General features: G+C 41.7%; 2 protein-coding genes across 21 annotated transcripts in view; one reads left to right on the top strand and one right to left on the bottom strand.

Moving 5' to 3' along the window:
• The window catches only part of NF1 (neurofibromin 1), a 230,363-nt gene that overhangs the window by 163,530 nt on the left and 41,966 nt on the right, over positions 1 to 24,867 (top strand). The window lies entirely within an intron of this gene.
• On the bottom strand, positions 727 to 24,842 carry OMG (oligodendrocyte myelin glycoprotein). 3 transcript variants are annotated; one of them, XM_012549779.3, is made up of 3 exons: positions 24,557 to 24,840; positions 17,505 to 17,654; positions 729 to 2,410 (listed from the first exon to the last, which is right to left on the bottom strand). In XM_012549779.3, the coding sequence occupies exon 3, from the start codon at positions 2,402 to 2,404 to the stop codon at positions 1,070 to 1,072; it is 1,335 nt and encodes a 444-aa protein (XP_012405233.1). In that variant the 5' UTR covers positions 2,405 to 2,410; positions 17,505 to 17,654; positions 24,557 to 24,840; the 3' UTR covers positions 729 to 1,069. The 3 variants fall into 3 exon arrangements, with proteins under 3 accessions (XP_003770038.1, XP_012405233.1, XP_012405230.1); XM_012549776.3 differs by lacking the exon at positions 729 to 2,410 and adding an exon at positions 9,697 to 11,659 and having other exon boundaries at positions 24,557 to 24,842; XM_003769990.4 differs by lacking the exons at positions 17,505 to 17,654; positions 24,557 to 24,840 and adding an exon at positions 3,314 to 4,438 and having other exon boundaries at positions 727 to 2,410.

Below are 24,867 nucleotides of genomic sequence, written 5' to 3'. Positions count from 1 at the left end.
CTGAGAAATTCTCAGAAAGATTTAGTTAAGTCACAGGTATGGCCTGTGAGCTTTGTTATCTCACTAGAAATTGTTATAATGTTCCCCTTCCTACTTTAATTCTGTCCACATCAGATTCTTGTTCATTTATCCTTAAATAAAGCTCTTTTTTTTCCTCTTTAAGACAAAAAAAAAAAAAAAAAACACTTTCTGATGTGGTACACAAGACTTTTTGCCACCTGGCCAGTGAATTTTGTTAAATATTTAGCATCTGTTGTACTTCCAGCATGCTAATGTTTCTGTGTTCGTTTTAAGGTTTCTAATACAAGTTTATTTCTGTAAACTCAGATCCTTAGAGGAAAGCCCTTAAACTTCCTTCCTAGTGAAATGCCAGGAGCACTGTGCTCCAGCTCTTATGAAGGCCTTTGTCCTTTAGGTCATGAGCAAAGCGGCCAAGAGTCCTTCAGAAGCAGGACATTATTGGGGTATAAAGCAGTGGTGGATTGAAGATGAAATAAAGACAGCCATTCAGAGGGAGGCCAGGCCATCACTCCATTAGAAGCAAGCCACTCAAAACACTTGGGTTTTTCATACGACTCTTTAAATTTTGCCCAAGACACCTAGACTAAGGGCTCAGTGAAACACTTAGATCAGTTTAGTGTTTGAGATTATGAAACGGCATGATTAGGGAGTAAAGACCCCACAGACATTAGTGTAGACTTTTTTATTTCTTTTCCAGATGTTTAATGATGAAAACATACATAAAATACATATTAAAGTTCAGATGCTTTATATTTTTTGCAAGAAAATGAAGCTTTAAGATATAAAATAAACATTTCATTAAAAAAAAAACTTAACAGGTTAGATTTTACTCAGTTAAGACAGTAAAATAGCAGCAAAGTACCAAGACATTATTTGTGCACTTCTTGTATTTAGGACAAAGTTACTTCATTAAGATCAGAGTCAGAAATGCAAGACTGGCCTTCTGGAGGGTTTTCTATAATTGAGTCACTGGTTAGACACGAGCATGTTTTTCCAAATTTACATCAGAGAGAGGAGTACTTTGATTAATTTCAGAAAATTCAGGTCCTCAGCCAGTCAGCATGACCATCATTACAATGACGTTGATCATGAAGACATGCGACGCATCTGCTTTCCAGATACTTGCTGTGGAAGGTAGGCGAGAATTAAGAGCTTCGGTGGTTGTCCCCTCCTTCCTTAAGGTGAGAGTTGTGCTTTGTTGAGCCATTTCAGAGAAGCCGCTCGGCATCCCACTTGTGATGCTTAGGGTCATTGGAGTTGGGGAGGATTTTGTAGAACTCGTGACACTTGCATTTAAGACAGTTGCATCTTGAATGTGGATGGTCAGTGTCGCAGCTGCTGCTTCATGGGAATTTGTCTTTCCTGTGGGCAGTTCTTCTGGATAGAGAGCCAGAGGCTTATCGGTGCTCGTCAGGACCACGCTTTTGCCCAGAGTGGCACTTAACGGGGACTCCTTTGTCCGGTATTGTTTGGGTATTTTGGTCACCTTATGTTGGGTTTCCAGACTCAGGGAGCTAATGGCGTCCGTGGCCTGTGTGCTAGCCACAGTGAACATGCTTGAGGTCATTGCAGAGAGGGTGGATTGTTCCGTGTAGTTTTGCCAGGGGGTTGTGTGATTAGAACATGGAGACCCGATCACCTGAGCTGTGGTTTCCAAGACCCATTTCAGTAAATAGGTGACATTTTGCTTCTCATCACAAGCCCATCGATTGTTGTACAGAGTTATCACTTGCAGCTGAGATAATTGGTCAAAGGCTTGATCAGGAATATACGTGAACTTATTGTTGTGGAGGTAAAGATGTGTGAGATTTGTCAGCTTCACTAATGTCCCCGGAAGAATTTGGGTCAAAGAATTACTGGACAGGTCCACTGTCTTAATGTTGGGAGGCATGTTAGTGGGGACTGTCCAGAGTTTGTTACTACTGAGGTTGAGAAACTTGAGGCTAGTGAGTGTGTTTTTGATAAGAACAACCCTTTCCAGCATATTCTTAGAAACATCAAGGCGCTGAAGGTTCCACTGGTAAGCGGTGTCCGACTTGTCCAGAAGTTTGATGGCATTGTTGGTAGCGTACATTTCCCAGAGGGACCTGGGCAGCTGCTCGGGGAGGCGCTCCAGCATGTTGTGGGACACGTCGAGGGTCCTCAGGTTGGTGTACTGAGTTAGCTGGTTGTGAAGATCGGTGAAGAGGTTAGAAGAGAGGTTTAAGTGAACAATGTTCTCTTGGAGTCCGGGGGGTAAGAGAGTCAAGTTTCTGCCCGAACAGTCCACACGCCTGTGCTTTTCTGAGCATGTACATTGGTGGGGACAGATACAGAGAATACCAGGGATGAGAAGCAGAAGGACGAGCAGGCAGGGAGACATTTTCAATATCTGATATTCCATCTTTGCCTGGAAACAAACAGAGAGACCGAAATGATACTCTTTCAGCATGCAAATGCAGTGGAGGAATCTGTAATGATCTCTCTAGCATTAGGCAAAATTATCAATAAACCTCTTTGTTGTTTACTCCTTTTATAATTGTTCCAGTGATTAAACTAACAAAGCTCCCCTTCATTTATAGTCCAAATGCTTAATCCTGCTGTTGGGGCTGTCTGGTAGAAGGAGACTTTCTTTCCTTCTTTGCCTCCTGCATTCCCCCCTTCCCCCCTTCTTTTACCACCCTTCTTCCTTATCTGTCTTCTCGGAGCCCATGTTCTAAAAAAACATTCTCTTACCAATAGACGCTGCCACAAGAGTCCAAGTGAATACTCTTTTCTCAAAATGTTTTCTTATCCAGATGGAAAAAATGGCTGTCATAGATCTGTTTTTAAAATCTCTGCAGTAAGGTAGCAGCCGTGTATGTGTGTATGTGTGTGTGTGTGTGTGTGTGTGTGTGTGTGTGTGTGTGTGTTTGAATGTATGTGATAGAAAATGTTTTTAAGATTTTTAAGAAATCAGCTATGGTAGAATATAGCTTTGTCAATTTAAAAGGAATGTCTGCATGCTATGAAACATTTTCGGACTCAAAAACCAGATCCAATATAATCCCCCGGAGCCCCACACATTACATTGCAAGATGTTGTTTTCCTGTATATTCTGGTCTTGATTTTTACCGGAGAACCAGAATTTTTTTTTTTTTTTTTAACAAAACAAATGGACATCAGAACAAAATTTCTCAACTGTCATTGCAGCAAATTTTTGGTGCATGCACTTGCTACCAAGAAATATATTTTTACTCTAATCGTTACTTTAAAAGGAAGGAAAGACATATCTCCATCTACCTAGCTTTACCATCTTTAAAGATCAGCTTACCACAGATAGGGTTGTCTTCCACCTCAGCACATCATCTCCCTGTGAGGCTCAAGCTCAAAGGTCGCCCGCTGTGTTCTGGAGAGCAGGGACAGGCTGTGTGCAGGAGGCTGAGGCTTGTGCTCCCTTGCTCAGCCTGCTCAGCTGCATTGTGTCGCTGTGAGCTGAGCCAGGCTCTGGGAACACCTGATCAGCACCACATTGGAGGACTGCAGAGCTGTCACTGGTGCTGACTCCGATTGATTGCAAGAATGCACGCTCCCCAGAGCTGAGGCTGGAGTTTACCTAGGGTAGGGGGAGGTGGGGAACTGCTGGAGACCCTCCGCTGGCACGGCTCCCACAAGGAGACTCCGGGCACACTCCTGTGTATTAAATGAGGTGCCTGTTTTTGTGTTAACATCTGCCTCATTGAGGATTTTTGGTTTTCTCTTCATGTGGTATTTTATCATTGAAAATTAATTTGTCCATATATTCTTGTCTTTCCTTCCGAGATGTCACTTTAATTTAGCAGAAGAGTTTGCACTCTTGTATACATGCAGACACACACACACACACACACAGTGATTTTTGTAGCATCCTAGTCTTCTAAATTTGTCTGCTCACTTAAATCCTTATCTTTCTTTCCAGGAGGTACCTACTTAGATACATTTGTGCCAGACAAGGAGAAAATAATGAGTTGTCCCAGCTCATAGTTTCTCGACATACTGAGAGCTACATTTGAGTAGGAGCACAGGTAGCACCTGTGTCTTGATAAGCATGGTTTAAAAATAAAATGAAATCCCTTACAACACACACATGTTAAGTGGAGGCAATAGAATATTGTGAAATTTGCACTACATTTTAAGATAGAAAGCCCGGATACAAACCAGGCTTTGCTGTTTACTTTCAGCATGACATAGAAAAGTCACTTGTTCTCTCTGGTCCTGTCTTTTCATCTCTCAAATGGGACAGTTTGAATTTGAGAGGCACTGAGAGTCCTTCCAACTCTAAATCTGGGTTCCTTTGAAAGGCTTTGTGGGAATTTATTTTTTGGGTGGACAGCTTCTTTGGAAAAATGACAGGTTATCTGTCAGTACTTGTAAGATAGTGCTTTTTCTTGAAATGCCCCTTTCTGCTGGCTCCTGGTATTGTCTTGGGGGTTTTGCTCCTTTGGATTGAGTTACCAGATTTTGGGAAGTAACAGGATCTATAGCTCGTAGCTACATTCATTTAACTGCAGAAGTGCAGCTAGCTCAGTGGATTTCCAGTCTGTTCTGGCTTTAGATATGACCATCTTATATCTGGTATTGGTGGCCAGGATACAGTGGGTATGGAGAGCAGGGAAGTCTCGATTTGTCTTTGATCAAGATATCTTTGTCCTTTGGACATTGTTTCACATTTGGCTATTTAAAAAGTAGTTTAGAGCTTTTGAGAGAGAAACGAAGAGAAAAGAAATTGACTGGGGCTGGGGTAGCTTTGACTCTACCATATACTGTAGCTCATGAGGTAACCTGGCTAAATGTCCAGATTTAGTTCCCATCTCAATTCCCAGCCCAGAGAGGATACTGCACTATCTTTCTGTAGCACTTGGAGGAACTCATTTGGGTCATAAATTTATGTTCAGGATCCAGGCCAGGTAGGAATATGCTGGCTTTTTATTTGATTTTTTTTTTAAAGCTAAAAAGGGAAAAAAAAGATTCTTTTTTTATCTACTTTGCAAAGAATAACTACATTTGTTAAACCGAATACTTCAGAATGCTATTTGCCATGGCTGTTATATCATGAGATCTGCTTCTTCTGCTGTCTATTAAATGTGCTCATTGATAGAATTTGGTAGTATCAAACTCAGCCAGCAAGTACAGATTTCTAAGTACAGATTAGTAACATTGCCACCATGTCGGTGCCATAAAACAGCCATTTGTTATTGGGAATTCATTCCTTTAGACTAAGATGGTGAGGAATCCATCTCAGTTTTTAATTTTTTTTTTTTTTTTTTTTGCTTTAGCCACTCTTTTGAAATTTAGCTGCAACAAAAGATCTGTTGTATTAGTAGAACAGGATATTATTTTCAGAAGTAAATTATTCTGATTCAGTTACTGTAAAAAGCTGATATTCCTCAAGCTCAGTTTTGAAATCTGTAACATTAGAAAGTTTATTGATTGGCACCCTCATAAGTGAATTGGAGTGAAATACTCAGTCTTTTGACTCTTAATTGAAGTTCTTTAAGTGGTCATTGATCCTGGGAGGCATCTAGTTTTTATTTACAATAATGTTAGTAGAAAGTGTCCCAAATATCTTAGTGCAGCTTAAATTGCACTAAGATATTGGGGCATCCAGTATTCAGTATACTTGTTTCTAATCATGGCTCTGTGCTTTTCCATCTTTAGGTTTGTTTGTTTGTTTTGCTGAGGTAATTGGGGTTAAGTGACTTGCCCAGGATCACCCAGCCAGGAAGTGTTCAGTGTCTGAGATCAGACTTGAACTCAGGTCCTCCTGACTGCAGGGCTGGTGCTCTGTCCACTGTGCCACCCAGCTGCCCCCATCTTTAACTTTCTTTAAGGTAATACAGAATTCTCAGAATGGGGTGGGGAAGTACTTAGGTAAAAAAAAAAAAAATTAAGATGCAAAAAAAATTGTTTTTTGACTAGGCTAATGTAAAGTTGTATGCTTGAAAGTTTTCTATATATGCTAGCCACAATGGTGGGCAGTTGATATTTCTTCTTTTGAAAATTGTTCATTTTCTGGACAATGACTCATATGTTTTGGTGTCGGCTGCCTGTATGTCTTGGGTAGTTGACTTCTGGCTTCTGTGAGAAAGCTGTGGGTAAGAAGAATGGAGAAAGGGAAATAACTCCCTCTTTATAAAAGGAAGAGAGATTTGGACCGGTGAAGGCACTCAGAGATCATCTGGAATAGGAGAATTTGCAGGAGGAAAATCTTCAGAACTAGATAACAGCTAAAATTTTGCTTTCGGGTTGAAACAGGATGCTAAAAGACATGAAGAAGAATGGAGGAGGGTTCTAGAGGGTCAGGAAGGCAGAGGAGAGGGTCCTTCTGGGAATGAGGGATGGCAGGTCCCCACCAGGCGGCAAGAACCTAGCCCCGTCAGGGAAGACGGCTTCTGGGGGAGCCTTCCGAGGCTTGTCCGAGAGAAGCCTCATTCCCAGGTATTGGAAGATCCAGAAAGCTGCTGTTAATGCCTGACTTACTGGAGACATTGATTCGTCTTGCTATTCTTCATCTTTTATTAAATTCTTTGTAATCAGGGTCATTCTCTGGGCCAGAGGGCAGAGATATAGTGAGGGCTCTCAGGTCCCTTCTGGTTCTCAGTCTGTGGTTTTTACCTGGGAGGAAACTGAGGCCGGAGATGACAGCCTTGGCTTCACTGGTGGGTCAGCGTGCCTGCGTCTGAGCTCTTCTTTGCCTGTGCTGGATTTCCCCAAACTCGAGAGGAAACGAGTTTTCTTATTTCTCTACAGCCCTGGGCCCCCGTTGCCCAGTTAATAAGCAAGCATTTATTAAATGCTGTTCTATGCCGAGCACCGTGCTAATTGACAGGGACACAGAGAGATAAAAGGAAATGGTCCTCGTGACAGAGAGGTTCATCTGAGTAAACACATGTCACCAAAGCTGGGGGATGGGCCAGGCCAAGACAGGCCTCCTGGGGGAAGTGGCCTCCGAAGCGAAAGGGGAAGGAGGCCCGGGCTGGGGAGAGGTGGAGGGGAGGCTGAGGGGGAGGGCCAGAGAGGGCAGACTGGGGACCTGCTGGGGCAGGAGGGAAAGGGGAAGGGGGCTGAGGCTTGCAAGGCTTGTGGAGGCTTGTGGAGGTTGGGGGCTTTCTGATCCTAGAGGGAATGGGTGGGGACACACTCAGACCTGAATCTGACAGTCAGGGGGAGGCTGGATCAGAGCCACCAATGCCAGGGAATGATGAAGACCTGGACTAGCATGGTCCATGGGGTGGAAAGCTTGTGGAGGCAGAAAGGGGATGGCATTTCCCAGGAGTCGGTCTTGCCTGGGGTTCTGGCCTGGACACCCCCCCCCCCCCAGAATGCTGCAGGGCTCTGGGTGGGTGGGTGGGCTTTGTGCTGGGGAGTTAGTATGGCCTAAAGGCGATCTGCGGCCCTCACCTCAACACACCTGTGGCTGAGGCTACTGAAGTCTCAGCTGGTGGGCAGACAAGGCCCAGGGCCTGTCTGAGCGTCCGGGGCTTCCACTGGACCCAAGGGCTCAAATTCTACCTGTGATGGCTCAAACCAGAATTAGAGCCCAGGGAACAATCTGCTGCTGCTAGTCATGTTGATTCATTTTTAGTCATGTGGTACTTGAATCATCTCCTTTTTGCCATGTTACTAAAATAAACTTTATACTGTGGATTTTGCATCTCTAATTTTGTTTCCTCCATGTTGTGCTTTCATCCTACCTGGCTTTCTTATGTCCTGTCTTAATTTTTATTTTCCTGCATTTATTTCTGCAGATTTCAACAAATATTTCTACTTTGGCCAATATGCTCCTCTGCTGCACTAAGAAAAAAAAAAGGTTCATCTTCAGCAAAAATAAAACTTATTTTCTCCTCTTTGCTATGAATTCTTATAAAACTTCCTCCTACAAATTCAGGGAGAAAGGTGGACAAAAGTCTCAATCTTTGCAAAGTCAGTACCAGTTCCTACCTTCCCCAACTCAGAGTTTATATCACAGTTTTTGTGTGTCTCTTCTCTGTCATAAAATTTTGGGGAAAGGGGAGAAGTAAAAAAGAAATCATGAATGCAAAAAACCCCAACTAACTTAGATATAAAATTAGCAGATCTAAAGCTTAACTTTAAGGTAGTTCCAGAGACAAACAGATCTTTGTTCCCCCTTGGATTACTCTGGGAATTTATCATTAATGCCTCTGTTCACTGTTATCTTAATCTGAAATAGGAAGGATTTTTGATACAAGTGAAAGAATCTTTGTACAATCATGAATATTCAGGTCAAGATTCCAGCATGAGGATTTGAAGTGTGAGCAAAATGTGAGATAGATATAAAACCTGAAAAAGACATTCTTAGTAATGGTGCTTGACAAGATTGAAAGTTGGCAATGATTTGTGTAGCATGAAGATGACTAGGAGATTTTCAGCATGGAAATGGATGTTGGTGAAAGTTTGAAGAAGAAATCTTAGAAGAGAGTGACCTCCAAGTACAGCACATGTTTCTCTGATGTTATGGGGGCCATTTTGTGGAAATAAACTTTAGATAATCTTTCTAGTCATATGAAGGTAGATTTCCCTTAAAAAAATACAATTGCCTTAAATCAGTCATTGACCCAAAATGCTTGCTCCTTCAAGACTTATTACTAATTAGCTTTCTATCAATTTATTAATAAACTGACTATTCTTCTAATTCAAAAGTTGAAGCAAAATACACAATTGTGACTATGGCAGAACACTACCCAGTATAGGGGTAGTCTATTGTTCTTCCACAAGAGGTGTGTAAAAGGAAATAGGCTCTGAGGGTGAGTCTTTCCGTTCTAGACATGAAACAAAATCTTATGACTCAATTTTGAACAACCTGGAGATGTTGATGTGGTTGGAATTGTTAGTCTTACAGGAAATACCTGGCAGATATGGAGATGAGGCAGTATTTACACTGATAACTTTCATTTTTGATAGTGCTTTTACTTACAGGCCCTTTCTTCATATCCACTCTTTGAGTTTAGGAGAAACATATTGTTTCCATATTAAAGGTAAAGACTTGGTGAGTTTCCCTGTGCTTTATGGGAGCCTTCTCAGCTAGCTAATAAATGGACTAATGAGACATGACAAAAATCATCTTCTGGAAACTCTAGGATGAAGAAGCCCAATCAGGAATATTCACAGGGCCTACAAATCACTTACTGCAAGGCTCCTCCTGTATTGAGACAAGAGTTGCCATCCTTGGGAAATGACTCAGTTTATAATTGTAGTCTGAGAATTTTGAAAGGTATTAATCATTTCTTTAGGTGATCCAGGTACGTAGAAAAGTTTGAGAGGTTGTATCTTTGAATTCTTCTTTTTTTGCCAGAAGAACCCAAATGTTTTCCCAGTGAAGTGAGGCAAAGCATTTTTGGAACTTTACTACATTTTTAGCATTGTTTTTGACTCAGTATATGTTGTGGGTTAATAGAAAGCTGATTTTCTGTTAAGCGTGTGACTCATGAGTGTCTACTAAATTCAAGGTTTTTTAAATTTAAAGGATATATGTTTTTCCCTCTGTAGGGACACATCTCTAAAATTCTGACAGTAGTAAAAAGATAAGATTGATTTACCAAAATTAAATTTCCATTCATTCTTTCAGGAGCTTATTTTTCATAACAATGTATATTTAAGAAATATTAGGTATTTCTGAAATAGCTAAGTCACTAAAGACAGATGCTATATTTAAAATGTTTTAATGAAAGAAATGGATATAAACATATTAGAAAATAATGTCATCTTGCAGATAACTTCTAAGAAATTTCGTACAACATCTTGTTGTTACAAGCCCTTTTTTATTACTGTAAAGATGACAACTCTCTTGTAAAACTGAACAGAGAGATATCTATTAACTTTAAACATTAAACAGATATTTTCTATGCTTTGAAATTTAGCAGTTAGATACTGTGCCAAATTCAGCAAGTAGCAAGTATCAGGAAAAAAATGTCTGATGTAGGGGAAGCACTTTTTAATATTTACATGAATTTAAGAGCATTTTAAGAAGATTGAATGGAAATCTAAGTTGGATGGCAGTTCATTCAAAAGAAAAAAATAAAGCTAGTCTTTTTAAAAAGTCTTCACATCAGCAAGCTGTGATCATTTACAGTAATTCCTCAGGTGGCGGTGGCAGCAGCAGCGATTCATCTAATGCTTGTTGAGTAGAGTCAGGAGGATTAGGAAATTGGGTCTCTAAAGTGGGTGAAACTGAGTCGTGGACCTCTGCATTGTCCTTCTTCTGATCTTGGAGGAGAACCTCTGGGGGAGGGGGAAGTAGGGAAGAGTCAGGGAGAGGAGGGAATGAGTCCACAGGGGGTGGGAGATGAGAGAACTCAGTGTCAAGTAAGTTAGCCGAGGCAGGCTTCTGATTTTCTGGCCCATCTAAGTCCAGAAGGGGAGGAGGTGCAGTCGATTCCAAGTCCTCTGAAGAAATAGCAGTGCCCACTGTCGATCTATCGGCACTCTCCTCTGATGTCCCACTTGGTTGGTCTTTCACTTTCTCTAAGTCAGGCTTAGGACATTCATCAAAATTTTCACTTGAGTCAAACAATTTCACATCTAAATCATCTGCTAACAGCATGTTTTTGTTTGGTTTCCAGATCTCAAGTGAAACTATTGATGAACGTTTTATGGATTTTCCATTTTCTCTATTGTAGTCCATACACATATCAGGAGTCTCACCATCAGCAAAGGGAGACCGGCCAGCCCAGTTTTGGTCATTGGGGATTGGTTTTCTAAAGCATTTCCAGAGCAGAATTATAACTATAGCACCTATCATAAAAGTCAGAATTGTGCCAATTAGCACAGCAGCCACGGAATTGGCGGTAGAGCTTTGAAATTTTGTTGGGGTGGGATTGCTATTTTCTTGGTGGAATCCTGGAGTAACAACTGTTGATGCTGAATCCCTGGGGGAGCTGGGGCGAGATGATGCTGGTGGCTTCCTGGAGGAGCTGGGGACCGATGTTGCTGGTGGTTGCCTGGGGGAGCTGGGGCTGGCTGATGCTGGTGGTTTCCTGGAGGAGTTGTGCACCGGTGTTGCTGGTGGTTTCTGGGAGGAGCTGTGGACTGGTATATCTGGTGGTTTCCTGGTGGAAGTGGGCTGAGCTGATGGTTTCTGGGAGGAGCTATGGACTGGTGTATCTGATGGTAGGTTGGGGACAGATGAATGGCTAGTGGAATTGGGGGCAGCTGATTCTGGTGACTGACTGGAGGAGTCAAGTCTGGGTGATTCTGGTGGCTGGCTGGTGGAATTGAATACAAGTGATGCTACTTGTGGGTTGGAGGACTTGGGTTCAGATGGCACTGATGTTTGACCTGAAGACTTGGGAATGGATGATAAAGATGATTGTCCAGAGGAAGTGGGAACAGTTGGTGCTGCTAGTGGCCCAGCAGACCCAGGAACAGATGAAGTTGGTGGTTGCCCTGAAGGAGTGTTGATCAGTTTTAATGGTTGACTGAATGGGATCTCTGTTCCATTTCCAGAATTAGCTGATATATCTGATGTTGGTGATTTGAAAGTAGTCTGAGGGGAAACTGCTGATGAATAAGTTTGTGCCTCTGTCAGAATTGGGTTTGTTAAGAACCCACACAAGAGCATTATGATGAAATGTTTGGGATCCATTTCAAAAGCCTAAATCATAACAAGGTGATTTTTTTCCCACTGTAAAAGGAAACAAACGGGGACAATTAGTTCTCATTTTGGGGTGGGATGGGGTTATAGGCAGGTTTTTTAATCTCTATACTTAGAGGTGACACGGTGGGATGTCACTGAAGCACTGTATGTCATTTATTGAGGACCAGCGAATGGACCTGCTCATTGTCAAATTGACTATGACTGTGCGATGCTGTACTTCTCAGGCACACAAAAGTGATTTTCCATGTCCAGTGAGCATAATACTTGAGCCTAGGAAAGGTCAGATCCTTAAAGTATCTGTGATACACTGAAAACTAAGCTGCCTTGTGTCCCATTGTGCAGTGAGTGTCCCCAGTTGCTGTTCACTCACAGCCCTTGCAGTGTGTGGGATTCACCTGTCCTACCCGGGAGAATCTGCCTTCAGAAGCACCCAGTGACCCTCCATCTCATCCCTGAGGCCAGTGACCTGCAGTCCTGATGCTGCTGACCCAGCTCTACTGGCCTTCACTTGACTGCTCTCACTACTCTTGCTTCTCCATCCAAACTGCTTTTCAAGAGGCATCTAAATGGTCCAGCAGTCAGAGCATCGGCCCCAGAGTCAGGAGGACCTGAGTCCAAAGCCAGCCTCAGACACTTAGCATTTACCAGCTGTGTGGCCCTAGGCAGGTCACACAACCCTAATTGCCTCTCAGCACACACTCCCCTCATGCTGCCTTTTCAAGTTCCCTGGCTCTAGGCTGGCTTCATTTCTACTTTTTAATTTCAAATCCATCAAGACTCAGCTTGATTCCTACTTCCAACAGAGCTCGCGGGGCCCTCACCTCTTCATTTTGCAGATGGGAAAGCATAGTCCCCCTCAAGTTCATTGATGTCCTCAGACCTGCCTCCTAGGCCCTAATTCCAGAACCAAGGCCCTTATTGCCTTCCCTACAGAGCCATTCATTGCTTGGGGTTACCTCTGGATCCCACCTGTCCCTAGATCTGCCCTTAACTCTGCTCCTTTCCCACAAGCTCTCTGGAAAGGGAGGAGGGGAATTTGAATGAAGCCATTCCCCAAACAGCCTGAAGTGAACTCCTTGAGCAATCTCAGTTATTATAATTCCTTTGGGAACTGATCATGCACTGACTTAGGACATTGCAGGAAAAGGGCAAGACACACCCACCCCCCACCCCTACACGACGGAACTTTTAGAGAAGTAGAACTGTCATACAGCACTCATAAAAAAATCGTTCTCTTCGTTCTTCCCTTCTTTCCTCCATCTTATTCTCCAAAATTAGGATGTGATATTCCATATAGTAGATGCACAGGAAATATTTTCTTTAATCTGGGTCACTGTTTTTGACCATCTCACTGCTTATCAATAGTAATAATAATAATTGATATTTTTATAGCATCAGAGGTTTACAAAATGCTTTATAAATAGGACCTCATTTGACTCCTATAACAAAATGATAATGATGAGAAGTAAACTCTTATTTTCCCCTATTTTACAGATGAGACAAATAAAGGTTAGGTGGTTTCTGAGAGTCATATAAGTCTGAAGCTGAATTTGAACTCAGGACTTTCTGACTCCATGAACAGCACCCTCTATCCACTGTCTCATCTAGTGTCCTAGTAACAAATATTCGTTGAACACCCAGTACTGGGTGCCAGTTGCACCAGTAGCACCACCCAGGCACTGTGGTCGGTAATGGGATTACAAAGACAGAAATGCAATTGTACTGCTCTCAGATGCTTATTCTATATTAATGCCTTTAAAAATCCAAGCTAGCTTTGAGGGTCATAGAACCTTGCACTAATGCTGACAGAGATCTTGGAGATCATTTAGTCCAACCCTTTAAATTTATAGTTGAGGAAACAGACCTTGAAGGATGAAGGACCTTGCATGTGGTCCTAGAGGTGGCCAACCTGAATCTGAGCCTTGGTCCTTGAACTCCCAATCCAGCCTCCTCCCAGGGCCCTAGTCCTGTGTTGTGAACTTCTTTGATCATTCTAACTTTGATTTCCTGGAAATGTTGGGTTAGCCCTGCTATCCCCGTTGATGTGAATGATAAAAAAGTTGGCTTCTTTGGGAAACATTCCTGGCAGTTCTTGAATCAACAGAAAATAACCATGAGAAGTTTTCGAAGTACGTTCAGCCATTTTGGCCAAGTATTTGCCATCTTGTGGTTTTACTTAAAAAATAAAATGAAGCAGAATATTCCTTGTTTCGGTTAACAGAAAATTCATTATAAGGAAAGCACTTAACGGCAAAGTTAGAACAAATTGCTTCTAAGGAGCCTATTCAGATTGATAGGATTCTGTTTTATGTTCACATCCTTTCTCGTCAACAGGAAAGTAGAAATAACCACAGCTTTGTGAAAGCAATTATTTCCTTCACCATTAAAGGAGTCTCCCTGCTCTGGTCCAGAGCCCTGTTTCTTTCCCCCATCTTCCCCTGTCTATTTTGCTGTGGACTTTCTAACCTACATGTACTGTTTTACTGACATTGGTGAGAAAATCTTGGTGATTTTATCAGCAGATAAAGGGCCACCCTGAACTCCTGAGATGATTGCCATTCTCCTGGTGACGAGCTGCCTAAATACCAACATAGATGGTGTAATATGGGGTCTCCCGAGAGCCGTCAACTGTTTTCACAAAGCCAGAAGCGGCAGAGCACAAGTCGGCCCCTTGGCTGCCGCTGTGTAACCCGGGGGCTTAGGAAATGTGGGCAAAGTAAAGGATCTCGAAGGTGCCCTTTGGCCCTGACTGAGTCAAAAAGAGGAAGCTGTTCAGGGTCAGAGAACTGAAGAAAGCATTTCGATTAAGCAGGTGTTTATTCAAGCATCTGCCGGCAGTGCAGGAGAGGGAAAGGAACAAGAAACATCTATCATCAGCTGTTTGTGAAGTACCTACTACGTGTCAGGTGCTGTACAAAGAGGATATAAAAAAAGAAGGAAAGAATTTTAAAAATAACTCAGAAATGTGTGAAATGAGGAAAGCTCCTGAGGAGGGATGAAGTTAAAATAAGTCAGCTCTGTGAATCCTCCAGCTGAGATGAAGCTCCTGCTTTGTCCCTGTCATGATTTGTACCATGTAATTACACTTATTTGTGGATCCTCCCAGAGAGTATAGGGTCCACCATTACCTACCATCTTGTGGCCCCGATATAATAGGCTCATGATGGTGAATCTCTCAGAGAGGGAATTCGCTTGAGGGAACATGGGAAATGTGGTCAAGAAGAAGCACTTATGGGGGAGGGGGAGGGGTGGGCAACTGAGGTAGTGACTTCCAAATGAAGGTTCTAGGGAGCCCCGTGTATTTTTCATAACAGATCTCTAGTCCCACCCTGCTAGCTACTGGCGGGGGGAGGCATTCCCTCCAACCTCCCCACAACAAAACAAGACAAGAGCACAATAAAATGGTCAATAGTTTATGGTCAAGATACAGTATCTGTGAAATAAGTTTGGGAATATGTGGAGAAGAGTTGCTCTAGTAATCTTGAACATCCCAGGGTAAAATAGAGGGAACTGGTGGCACAGTGGACAGAACCCTGGGCTTGGGGTCAAGAAGACCTGCGTTTAAATGTAGTTTCAGATACTTATTAGCAATATGTCCCTGGGAAAGCCACAGAACCCCTTTGCCTCGGTTTCCTCATCTTTACAATGGGGATAATAATGAGGAAAAAATTGTAAAGTGCTTATCACAGTGCCTGGCACATAATAAAAGTAGTTATTAATGCAGCTATTATTAAATGAGTTGAAAGTACAGTATCAAATCAGTGATATGCATTTATATGAGGTATTGGCATAGACAGTAAGAAGAGCCTCTTAAATATGATTGTGAAATATGGAGAAAACATTTAAAATCTTCTTCTGGAGAATGGAAGAGAAATAAGACATGGAGGGAAGGACAATTAGGTGCAGGTTTTGCTGTAAAGATGGGAGGTTTGGTTTTGGTTTGGTTTTTTGGAGGTTCTTTCAATTCTGTGATTCCATAAGAATATCTCTTTGGAACATGACCACGAACCACCATAACTTTTCTAATGTATCAGTTTCGGTCATTCTATTCAGTTTGGACATTCTATAAAGCATAAGTTTTATATGTTTAGCATTAGTTTAACATTACATTGAGGTTGGATCAAGCTAGGAATAATTTTAAAAATAGAATGAAAACATCCTTAAACACTGGCTAAATTTTAGATTGATATTTTAAAAGAATTTGAAAACAGGGAAAACACTCTAGGGAAATAACTCTTTGATGCTTCTAAATCAACAGTTTAAAGAGAGAGATGCAAAAGAAGCTTGAATATTGGAATTTTAGAGCAAATTTGGATGTATTAGGGATTTTCAGCTTCACATATAATCTTCTGTTTGATCACATAGGTGGAAATTTACGTGAATGTGAATTTAAAATTAAATTTAAAAAATTTATGGAAAGACATTTTAAGGAGCATTTATGCTCTTATGGCATTTATGGGAAGACATGATAGGAATATTTTCTTGCTCTTATGAAGTAGATTTAATTAATTTCTGATAATTCTTATTATTTTATAAATAATAATTTTATAGAGCATTTTTTCAGATTAAAAGAAAAACAAACATTTTGTAATGTCCAATTCCCTCAGAACAAGCATCTTTATTGCCTAAATTTTGTAATATTTACTTATTCCAAAATTAAGTAAGTCAACAGAAGTTAATTGTAATGGGGATTTTTACAAAGATTGTTTTGTTTAATACTCTGTGGGTTAAGTCTCTTTACCTTCTTTCTATGTAGATTGGGGGAATTCAAAAATGGATTGTTTCATTTGATCACTAAAAAGCAGTAATAGAACCAAGAGCAAAAATACACTATCTCTAACCTTGTCTTTAGAAATTCTGAGCAGCATTCAGGGATCAGAGCAATAAGCATCAGGTAACTATTTTGGTAACTGGTACGCCTCTGAATAGTCATCTAATGACAAAGAGCTCTTGGTCCAATTTAGGAAGCACTGGATTGCCCCATCCTTTCCTCTCAATTTATAGATGAGGAAATTTGCCTAAGATTGTACAGTGGCTCAGCCTCAAAATGCCAGCATTCTGTGAGGGTTTGGAGGAAGGCACCCAGGGGACTGACAGAACCCCCTCCAGAACCTTTGGGGTTTGGTAGTGCCTTTGCCAAGGAACTTATAACATTTGCCCTTTCTTTTCTTCAGTTATATCTGTACATAATCGCCATGGCATAAGCTTCTAAGTTTAGTTTGGGTCAGAAAAGACAATGACAAATAATTCATTGGTAATTTGTTACTTAGATTTATTTCTTTTGAAGACTTAAAAAATTAAGTGAAAGGAATGTGAATGTCCTCATTTTCTGGTTGTGGACTTTGGTAATTTTTAAGTAACAGTAGTCAGTGAGAAATTTTAAAATTCTGAAATATCTCAAACCAAATGTTCAACTTTACAGGAAATAAAATGTCACATTCTCCATGTTTGGGCCTGTTTTCAGTCCATATGATCATATTGCTCCTCCTCAGTTTTCTAGTTTATTTAGGTTATCTGCTCTTGGAAATTTTTATGTCTTTAAACAAGTAAAGTTTGTTAATAAATTGCAGATGAGTACCTTCTGCCACTCAAGTAAAGCCTTCCTAGAAAAGTTACTTAAAGTTATGGATATTTTTCAGCTAAAACTGCTTCTGACAGCAGAGCTCAGCAGCCAATTTTCTTTGCTTTCAGTATGATAAACACCAAAAGAAATGGATTTAAAGCCTCATCAGCCCATCCATTGTAGTTAGTAAAACCAGTTCTGTCATCCTCCAGGCCAATGTAGAATACCAATTCTTAATGTTAATAGGAAATCAATGTAAAAACAAAGATAAACCCAAAGATAAATGCCCATGTGAAAATGGCTGCTTACCTCAGCTGCACCTCTCTTGTCACCAAGGGATGAACATTGGAGCAGTTTGACGAAGAAAGCAGAAGTTGTTGCTGAGCCCAGCCTAAGATATGGGGTCTGTGGAGAGGCGTGAGGTAGAGGATCAGGAAGTGAAGTAACTCTTGCTTCAGGCTGTGTGGAGAGCAACCCAGAATGACAGGATGTCATTGAGCCGGGCACCCACCCGGTCCCCCGAGAGCCTCATACGCCCCGGGGAGCCACCGGCAAGCAGCTGCCTAGTCCTCGGTGTTTAGACATACCCCCTTCATGGAACGGGAAAGGCCACTGGGCTGTGGGCTCCTGCCTCTGACTTCCTTCTCTCAGGAGCCTGGTGCCATGTTCTTGTCATCTGACTGATCTGAGATCATCTAAAATTGATGTTTTATTAACAATGTGACTAACTCTCATTAAATTTTTTTGGCCAATTAAGCTAGCAGTCAGAAGAAGAGTAATATCTGGTGCTGTTAGAAAAGAGGGGAGATGAAGTTGTTAGAAAAAGATGTCTACCTGTCAAGTGTGACAGTTACCAAGGAGCTAGTGAAGGTTACATCAGTCAAATGGGCAGCTGAGCACTGTGACACCTGGTGGTTTTTAATCAACATTCATGACAGTTAATTATAAATGCCCTTGGTGGGGGGGAAATATTCCATCTTAGTGAAGAATATTTGACCTACAAAATACCTTTTAGTTAAACTTGCAATAAGAAATTGTCCTGATTCCTTTATTTCAGCTAATTTTAATACTTTCAGTATCATTCTTTAAGTGATGGTAGATGCAATGTGCCCACAGGACCTGAGTTCTAATCCTGGTTCTACTACTTAGGACCTGTGTAAGCATGGACAAAACATGTCTCAATCCATGTCTGTAAGATAAAGAAGTCATACTAGATGACCGAAATGTCACTTTGGGCTCTTGAGTGGCCTAGAACTTCTAGGGCAGGCGCCCTTTAGTCAAAGTTTGGTCAATTTGTCTTTTAAAAATATTTTGATAACTATATTTCAGTTTAATTGGTTTCCTTCCTATGTTTTAAAAGATACTTTTAAAACATGATTTTGAAAAGGAGTCTATGGGTGTCATTAGATTACCTAAAGTATCCAGGATACAATAAAGATTAAGAATCTCAGATCTAGGATGTTTGAGATGAGTTTAAAAAAAAAAAAAAAAAAAAGGAAGCTTTAGATTTTGGTAATTCAGGTATCAGATTTTTCATTACTTATTACTTTATAATTTATTTTGTTTGGAATTAAAAATCCATTCAGCAGATTTATAAGTTCAGTTTCTGTAGTGCTTTCCCTTACAACTGAGATTGATAACAAAATGTATTTTGTTTCCCATTTTACAAATGAGGAACCTGAGTCTCAGAATTGAGTTGTCATTAACTAGTAAGTATGGAAACTGGAATTGAAATCCATAACTGTCCTCACTTAACTCCAGCACTAATTTTTCACTATAATATCTCTTTTTTTTTTTTTTTTGAGTAGGTAATTTTTGTCAGAAAGTACGCTTATTTTACATTCAATAACAAAAGTTCACATAAGTGCTTCTTCTTTTTTAAAAGATGGGCCTGAGGTGAATGATAAATTTGACTTAATGGAAAAATAAGACCAGGACCATAATTGGTAAAAATGTAAAATCTGTACCCAGTTGACTCTTGGCACAAAGCCCAAGCTTAATGGCTTCATATGGGGATGAGGGAAGACTGTTGCCGACTTTTCACATGCTCCTTGTTGGGGTTGCAAGTATGTGTTCAATAAAAAGAGAAATCTGTGGCAAAACAGCATTGAGAGTGTGGTCACAACCACATGTGACTTGGCTTGTGTCCTTTTTTATTTGCCCCTTCAACAAATTACCCAGTAATGTTTAAGTGAGAATTACCTAGGATTTTTTTAAAAAGTCTTTCAGTGGGACTTTTTTTTTTTCTAACTTCTTTCTGAGAGTATCATCAAATAATGATTGAAAATTCATGCATACATAATTTGATTTATTTGGGGAAGTCATTGTGATGCCTTCATAATTATTCTGAATTTGGGGTTTTCTGTTATTTCTCAATTAATTGGATCATGAAAAAAGGCTTGTGTTGCACTTAGACTTTGTTTGCCCCTGGCCTTCATATGTTTCTAGATTTAACATATTACTATCCTTTGGTCCTTTTCTTTAAAAAATAAATAAATAAAAGTTTTATTATTATCTCATGGTTTTAGATCAAGTCGTATCCTATAATTCTCTCATATTCCATCCCTTTCCCTATCCCTTAGCCTTCTCTTTTGACTGAAAAAGGAAAATAAGCAAAACTAAGGATCACATCAACATATGCAGCATGTAGTTGAACCTATAGTCCCCCCATTGCGCTTCTGTAGTGAAAGAAGAGAGGTTCATCTCCTCCTCTTTTCTGGAGGCAAAAGTGGTCTTTAGAATTAGCCAGTGTTCAGTTTCACTGCCCTCTTCTTCTAATTGATCTTGACTATACTTTTGCTGTAAGATTCTGTCAACAGATGTATAAGCCTACTATATAAGTAAAGCCCCATGGGTACCCAGTGATAAAAGGAATTTATAATTTAATAGCAGGAGGTAAAAGTGCTTAGAGAGGTTGAAAGTACCAGTAACTGTCCAGAGAAGTAGGTGGAGATAGCAAGGGAGGTCTCCTGGAGGGCATTGGACTTGGCATCCTTGGGCAGTGAAGGCCCTGGAGGCCCATGATTGATGTGGGAGTGGAAGAGGATAGATGGAGTGCATGGTGGGGGTGGGAATGATATAGGACAAAGACAATTTGCCTTTGGGGGGGGGAGGGCTTGAGGGGCAGACTAAGGAGCCGAGCTCGAGAACAGTGGCAGAGTGAGAAGGACAAATCAGCCTGGTATTGGCATGCTGGGAGCAGTCCCCGGAGTCGGGGAAGGAACTGTGGCATCCTGGGAGCTCATGGAAAGGGAGGCTTTCTATTGCCCCAAACCCGATAGCTTTGGGAGGGGACATGTGGTCAGGCTACAGCTGGAAAAGCAGGGCTGATGCTTAGATTGGAGGTGGGCAGGTTGATTTGGAAGTCCTGGACAGGAGAGTGTAGTTCAGGCTGTGGGATGCCTCATTGTGTATAAGGGATGTGAGAGGAAGAAGGAGAAATGAGAGAGGAGAGTCAGGTTACCAGTCAGCATGCATTTATTAAGTGCCCACTGTGTTCCAGGCACATAGTGCAGGGCTCTGGAGTCATCAAACGGTGAGCGAGTCCGTGGCCTCCAGAAGCTTGACTCTCAGGGGAAGGTGAGGACAAGGATGATAGCAGGGTGGCCATCCCACTGTCAGCAGTGACCTGGGAAAGACCGGTCCTATGGTGGAGGAGGGGGCCGGAGGGGTGCAGACAGCAAGAGCTTGGCCCAGGCAGCCTGGGCGGTGTTATCCAAGAACAAACGTAAGTGGTCACAGTGTTACTGCTTTTGTCCTACCTCGCAGGGAAAGGTCAACTCCAATACTTGTTATGCAAAATAGCATTTTAATAAGCTTTTGGAATTCTTGCACATAATGGAAAGATCAGCACGTCACTGACTTAAAGCAAGCTTTGTGTCAGACTGGAGACCTTTAAGTGAGTTAGAATTGTGATGGCTTCTGCTAATAGGTAGAAGCAGGGGACTGGTTATGAGAACAGACCCAAACTATTCAAACCTGAATTATTCTGACCGGATCCAGGTCTGAGTTTCTATCAAGTGCTCTTGGTAAACGTAGTGAACGTTTCTCTGTTTCTCTCCATTCCAGATTCTTTGCTGCCTCATTTTTAAAATCTTCCAGGATCTTTGGTTATTTGCTATCTCAAGTCCCTTCTTGATCTGTGCCCCATGAAGCCTGTAAAATCTATAGTGTCATAAGGAAAGCGTGTGGCTCTCAGTCTTTGTCTGGCTGGGATCATAGGCCCTATAGTGCAAACCTTCTCCCCCGATAGAGCTGAAAACCGAGGTCCCTAATAAAGGTCCAATGGTTTGGCCAGGTCTGCACAGCAGGATAACTCAGCGATGCTGGCTGGTCCCCCAGACAGACCCACTGTTGCCTTTCATCCTTTCTGTCTGACCTTTGGTTTCAGGTTTGCCGTGTCAAGTTCTAGGCCACCAGCAGGAAACAGGCCAGCTGCTTCGTTTCCGCTGGAAGCCCTCACAACCCGGCTTTACCCATCCCTTTTATTTGCCCCGTTTCAAAGGGTGAGTTTCTCGGTGGCTCCGGTGTCTTTTCTTTCCCTTGGAAGCGTGAGGGTCCCGGTGGCCTGCAGCATCAGCCGGGCCCCTGTGAGCTGCTGTGACCTTTTCCCCGTGTCGGAGTCTGCCGGCCACAGGCCGCTGCTCGCCAGAAAATCCCCGTTGCTTCTCGGCTGTCGCTTACACACTGGCTTGGATCGCTTGAGGGAGGACACTCTGTTTGCCAGAATCACAGTGGACAGAAAGAGGAGGGTGCAGATGAGGAAGAGCACCGCAATGATGATCAGGCAGACCAGCATGGCCATTTTGTTGTTGCCTTCTTCACAAATGTCCCTCTTAAAAACGTCATCCTGGCCGTCGCCGGGATGCCCAGGGCTCTGCTTCGGGACAGTGCTGCTGTCCCCAGGAGGAGAAGGGGTGTGGGGGTCGCCTCCAGGTGGAGGAGCCAAAGACGGGGAGTGAGGGGACGGGCTCCTCGGGGCCGGCGTGCCGGCAGTGCTAACCACAGCTCTTTCTGGAGTCCCTGGGTTTGTGGAGCCTCCGCCCTTGCTCCCAGTTGTTTTGTTCTGAAAGAAGGGATCCCAGTCAGTACTGTTGATAACCCAGAGGGACGTGGTGTTTGCTTTTGTTTGGGGAAGCCAGGAAAAAATGGTGGTTGTCAGAAGAGCAGCATGTAGGTAACTTCCTGTGGGTTCCATGGCCAGGCTCACCTGGTCACAATCTGTAGAGTCATAAATAAAGCTAATTAAGTGATCACGAACCAGAGCTAAGGGGGTAGTTTGGAATGGTTTTAGTCAAAACAGTGGGCAGCTCAGATGTTACAAGTAGAACTGAAATGTTTGTTTTGTAATGCACAGATGTTTAAGGTTTCCTGACCCAGTTGAATAAACTCCAGTTTAACTGAATTACGTAACCTTGACTCCTAGGCTATTGGATTAGGAAACCTTTAAATCTCTTCAGATAGGCTTCTAAACGCAGGAAGATGGAGGAAGGCATTACAAAGAGTATTAATCATTTTTAAATGTTTTGCACAAGGGAGCTCTGTGGTCATTTCTTCCTTTCAAGCAGGCCAGACTTCAGCTTTGAGTCATTTGCTTCTGCTTTTACTTTTTTTTAATTCCTTTTTTTTTTTTTTTTTGCTATGGTTAAGGATCCTTTGCAAAAAACTTCCCCACCCTCTAAGCAAATGTATGACTGTCTTTATTGTAAAAGGAGAAGTGGAACTAGGAGACATTTTGCCTTGGGATATAAGGGGAAAACAACTATGCAATTAATTTGAATAAAAATGGGAATTATTCTTTTAATTTGTCATTATAATCATTCATTTCAGCAGAACACAGCGAACTGAATTTATTCTTTGAACATAGTCTAACTTTGCTGTGTAGAGGTCATTTCCATCTCTGGTCCCCCACTCCCACCCCCTACCCTCTTCACCAGTCTCCATCTCCAGCACACAGCCTTCCCTCTCCTTGTTCCTGCCTTCCCTTGCTTTATGAGGGCAGGGCCATTTTGTCAAACCTAAAATCACAAAATCTAAGAGGAAAGGATTTTGTTTACCTTTGATAGAGGCAAATTTAAGAATCATGACTTTTTAAAAAGTTGCTTAGCTTTATATTTTACAATTGTGTTTTCTTGGAAAGGAGAGGGAAACAAATTTGATTTGCCTTCTTAGTCAATAAGTCAAATTGCTTCTAGTAAGAGCCCAGCACAGATTTTCAATGAAAAACTTCTGTTCAAGAAGACACATATGTTGTGTTAGGTGTGTTATTAATTGACACATTTGTTTACTTCTGTATACAGAGCTGTGTTCTGAGAAAAACAAATAGGATAAACATAATGCTAAGTCAAATCTGACCTTCAGGATTTTCTGTTTTACTGAGACAACTGGGGGTGAAGGATGTGGTGGAAATCTTATATATTAATTAAGATTTAAGTTAATTTGGGGGTTGTGAATTCATATGGTTAAAATAATAGTATATCGATTAGGTTTTTTAGTTTTATTAGTGATTTTTTTTCAAGTTTAGATGTTACAGCAAAGTCTTTAAGAGAAGTATGCTACCATTTTGTAATTAACTGCATAGAAGACTTAGAAATTGGGTGTCCAAATTCTCACACATAAAATTATTTTCAGGCACTTGGTGGTGAGTCAGTTGAGAAAAGAGAGACCTTTAAGTTGAGTCAAAGACTTTCCGTTGGGAGTATTCATCTGCATTAGGTATTTTGAACATATGAAATGGGTTTACTCATGACCACTTTCTAGTTTGTTAACTGTGCCCTGTCTCCAAACACACGTCTTTACTCGTTGCTCAAATTATGACAATGGTTGCCATTGGGCACATAATGGGCCCCACTGTTCATTGTCTCTGGCCAGATGGGCTGCCACCCTGAAGTAAACAAACTGGGCCGACAAAATGAGCGCTTCACGTCGACCCCCCAAAGCAGGAAAATCCAAATGAAAGACTCTTGTGAGTTCTATACCCCTCTGTGTCTCTCATGGCAGACTTATGTTTAGAAGAATTTTCTTTAACAGTGAGAGATTTTAGGGCAAGATCTTTAATGCCTGATCATGAGACATGAGCATTTTCTAATTTACTCAAAATGTTAGTAATTTTGGGTTCCTAAACTGCCCGTGGTCCATCCCCGAGTTTACCCTCGTTTTTTTGGGAAGGATTTCCCTATTTTAGTCAAAACCTCCAACCTGCTTGAAGAAGCTATTTCTTACTTTCAGTCATTAATAAGCCTATTTTATTAGTGAGAGCCTTGGCGAGGGAAGTGCCCTTGGAACGCTCTTCCTGAAGCACCAGCCCGGCTGACCTGGTAAGGGGTGACAGGGAAGCATAAGAAAAGGTCTTTGTGACATACCTTCCAAAAGCTGCTCAGAATCTGATAGTAAAGGGAGTGTTTTAGCCAGCCGCTTCTCTGTCTCTTCTTGAAATTCAGCTGACCAAAAAAGACCTTAACTCAAAGGAGATGTGGAGAGTGTGAAAATTAAAGTCAGTCTGCAGCAAGCAAGGCGACGTGCCGCAGGCTTTCCACTTTTAAAACTAAAACCACAGATGACACATTTCCTTTCAGCTGCAACTCAAGCACATGTCAGAGAAGGGAAAAAACCCTGCCTGGCATCCAGTTTGTCTCCGGTCTGACAGGAAGCTTTGTGGAGAGAATCCCCGCCC

This window comes from Sarcophilus harrisii, chromosome 4 (assembly GCF_902635505.1).
Source record: "Sarcophilus harrisii chromosome 4, mSarHar1.11, whole genome shotgun sequence".
Classification (NCBI taxonomy): domain Eukaryota; kingdom Metazoa; phylum Chordata; class Mammalia; order Dasyuromorphia; family Dasyuridae; genus Sarcophilus; species Sarcophilus harrisii.
Note: the sequence above shows the minus strand (reverse complement) of the source record. Positions and strands in the feature narration are given on the sequence as shown.

Bases quoted from the DNA above. Each gene is read 5' to 3' on its own strand.
- OMG (XM_012549776.3), bottom strand. From the start codon at position 11,620: ATGGATCCCAAACATTTCATCATAATGCTCTTGTGTGGGTTCTTAACA.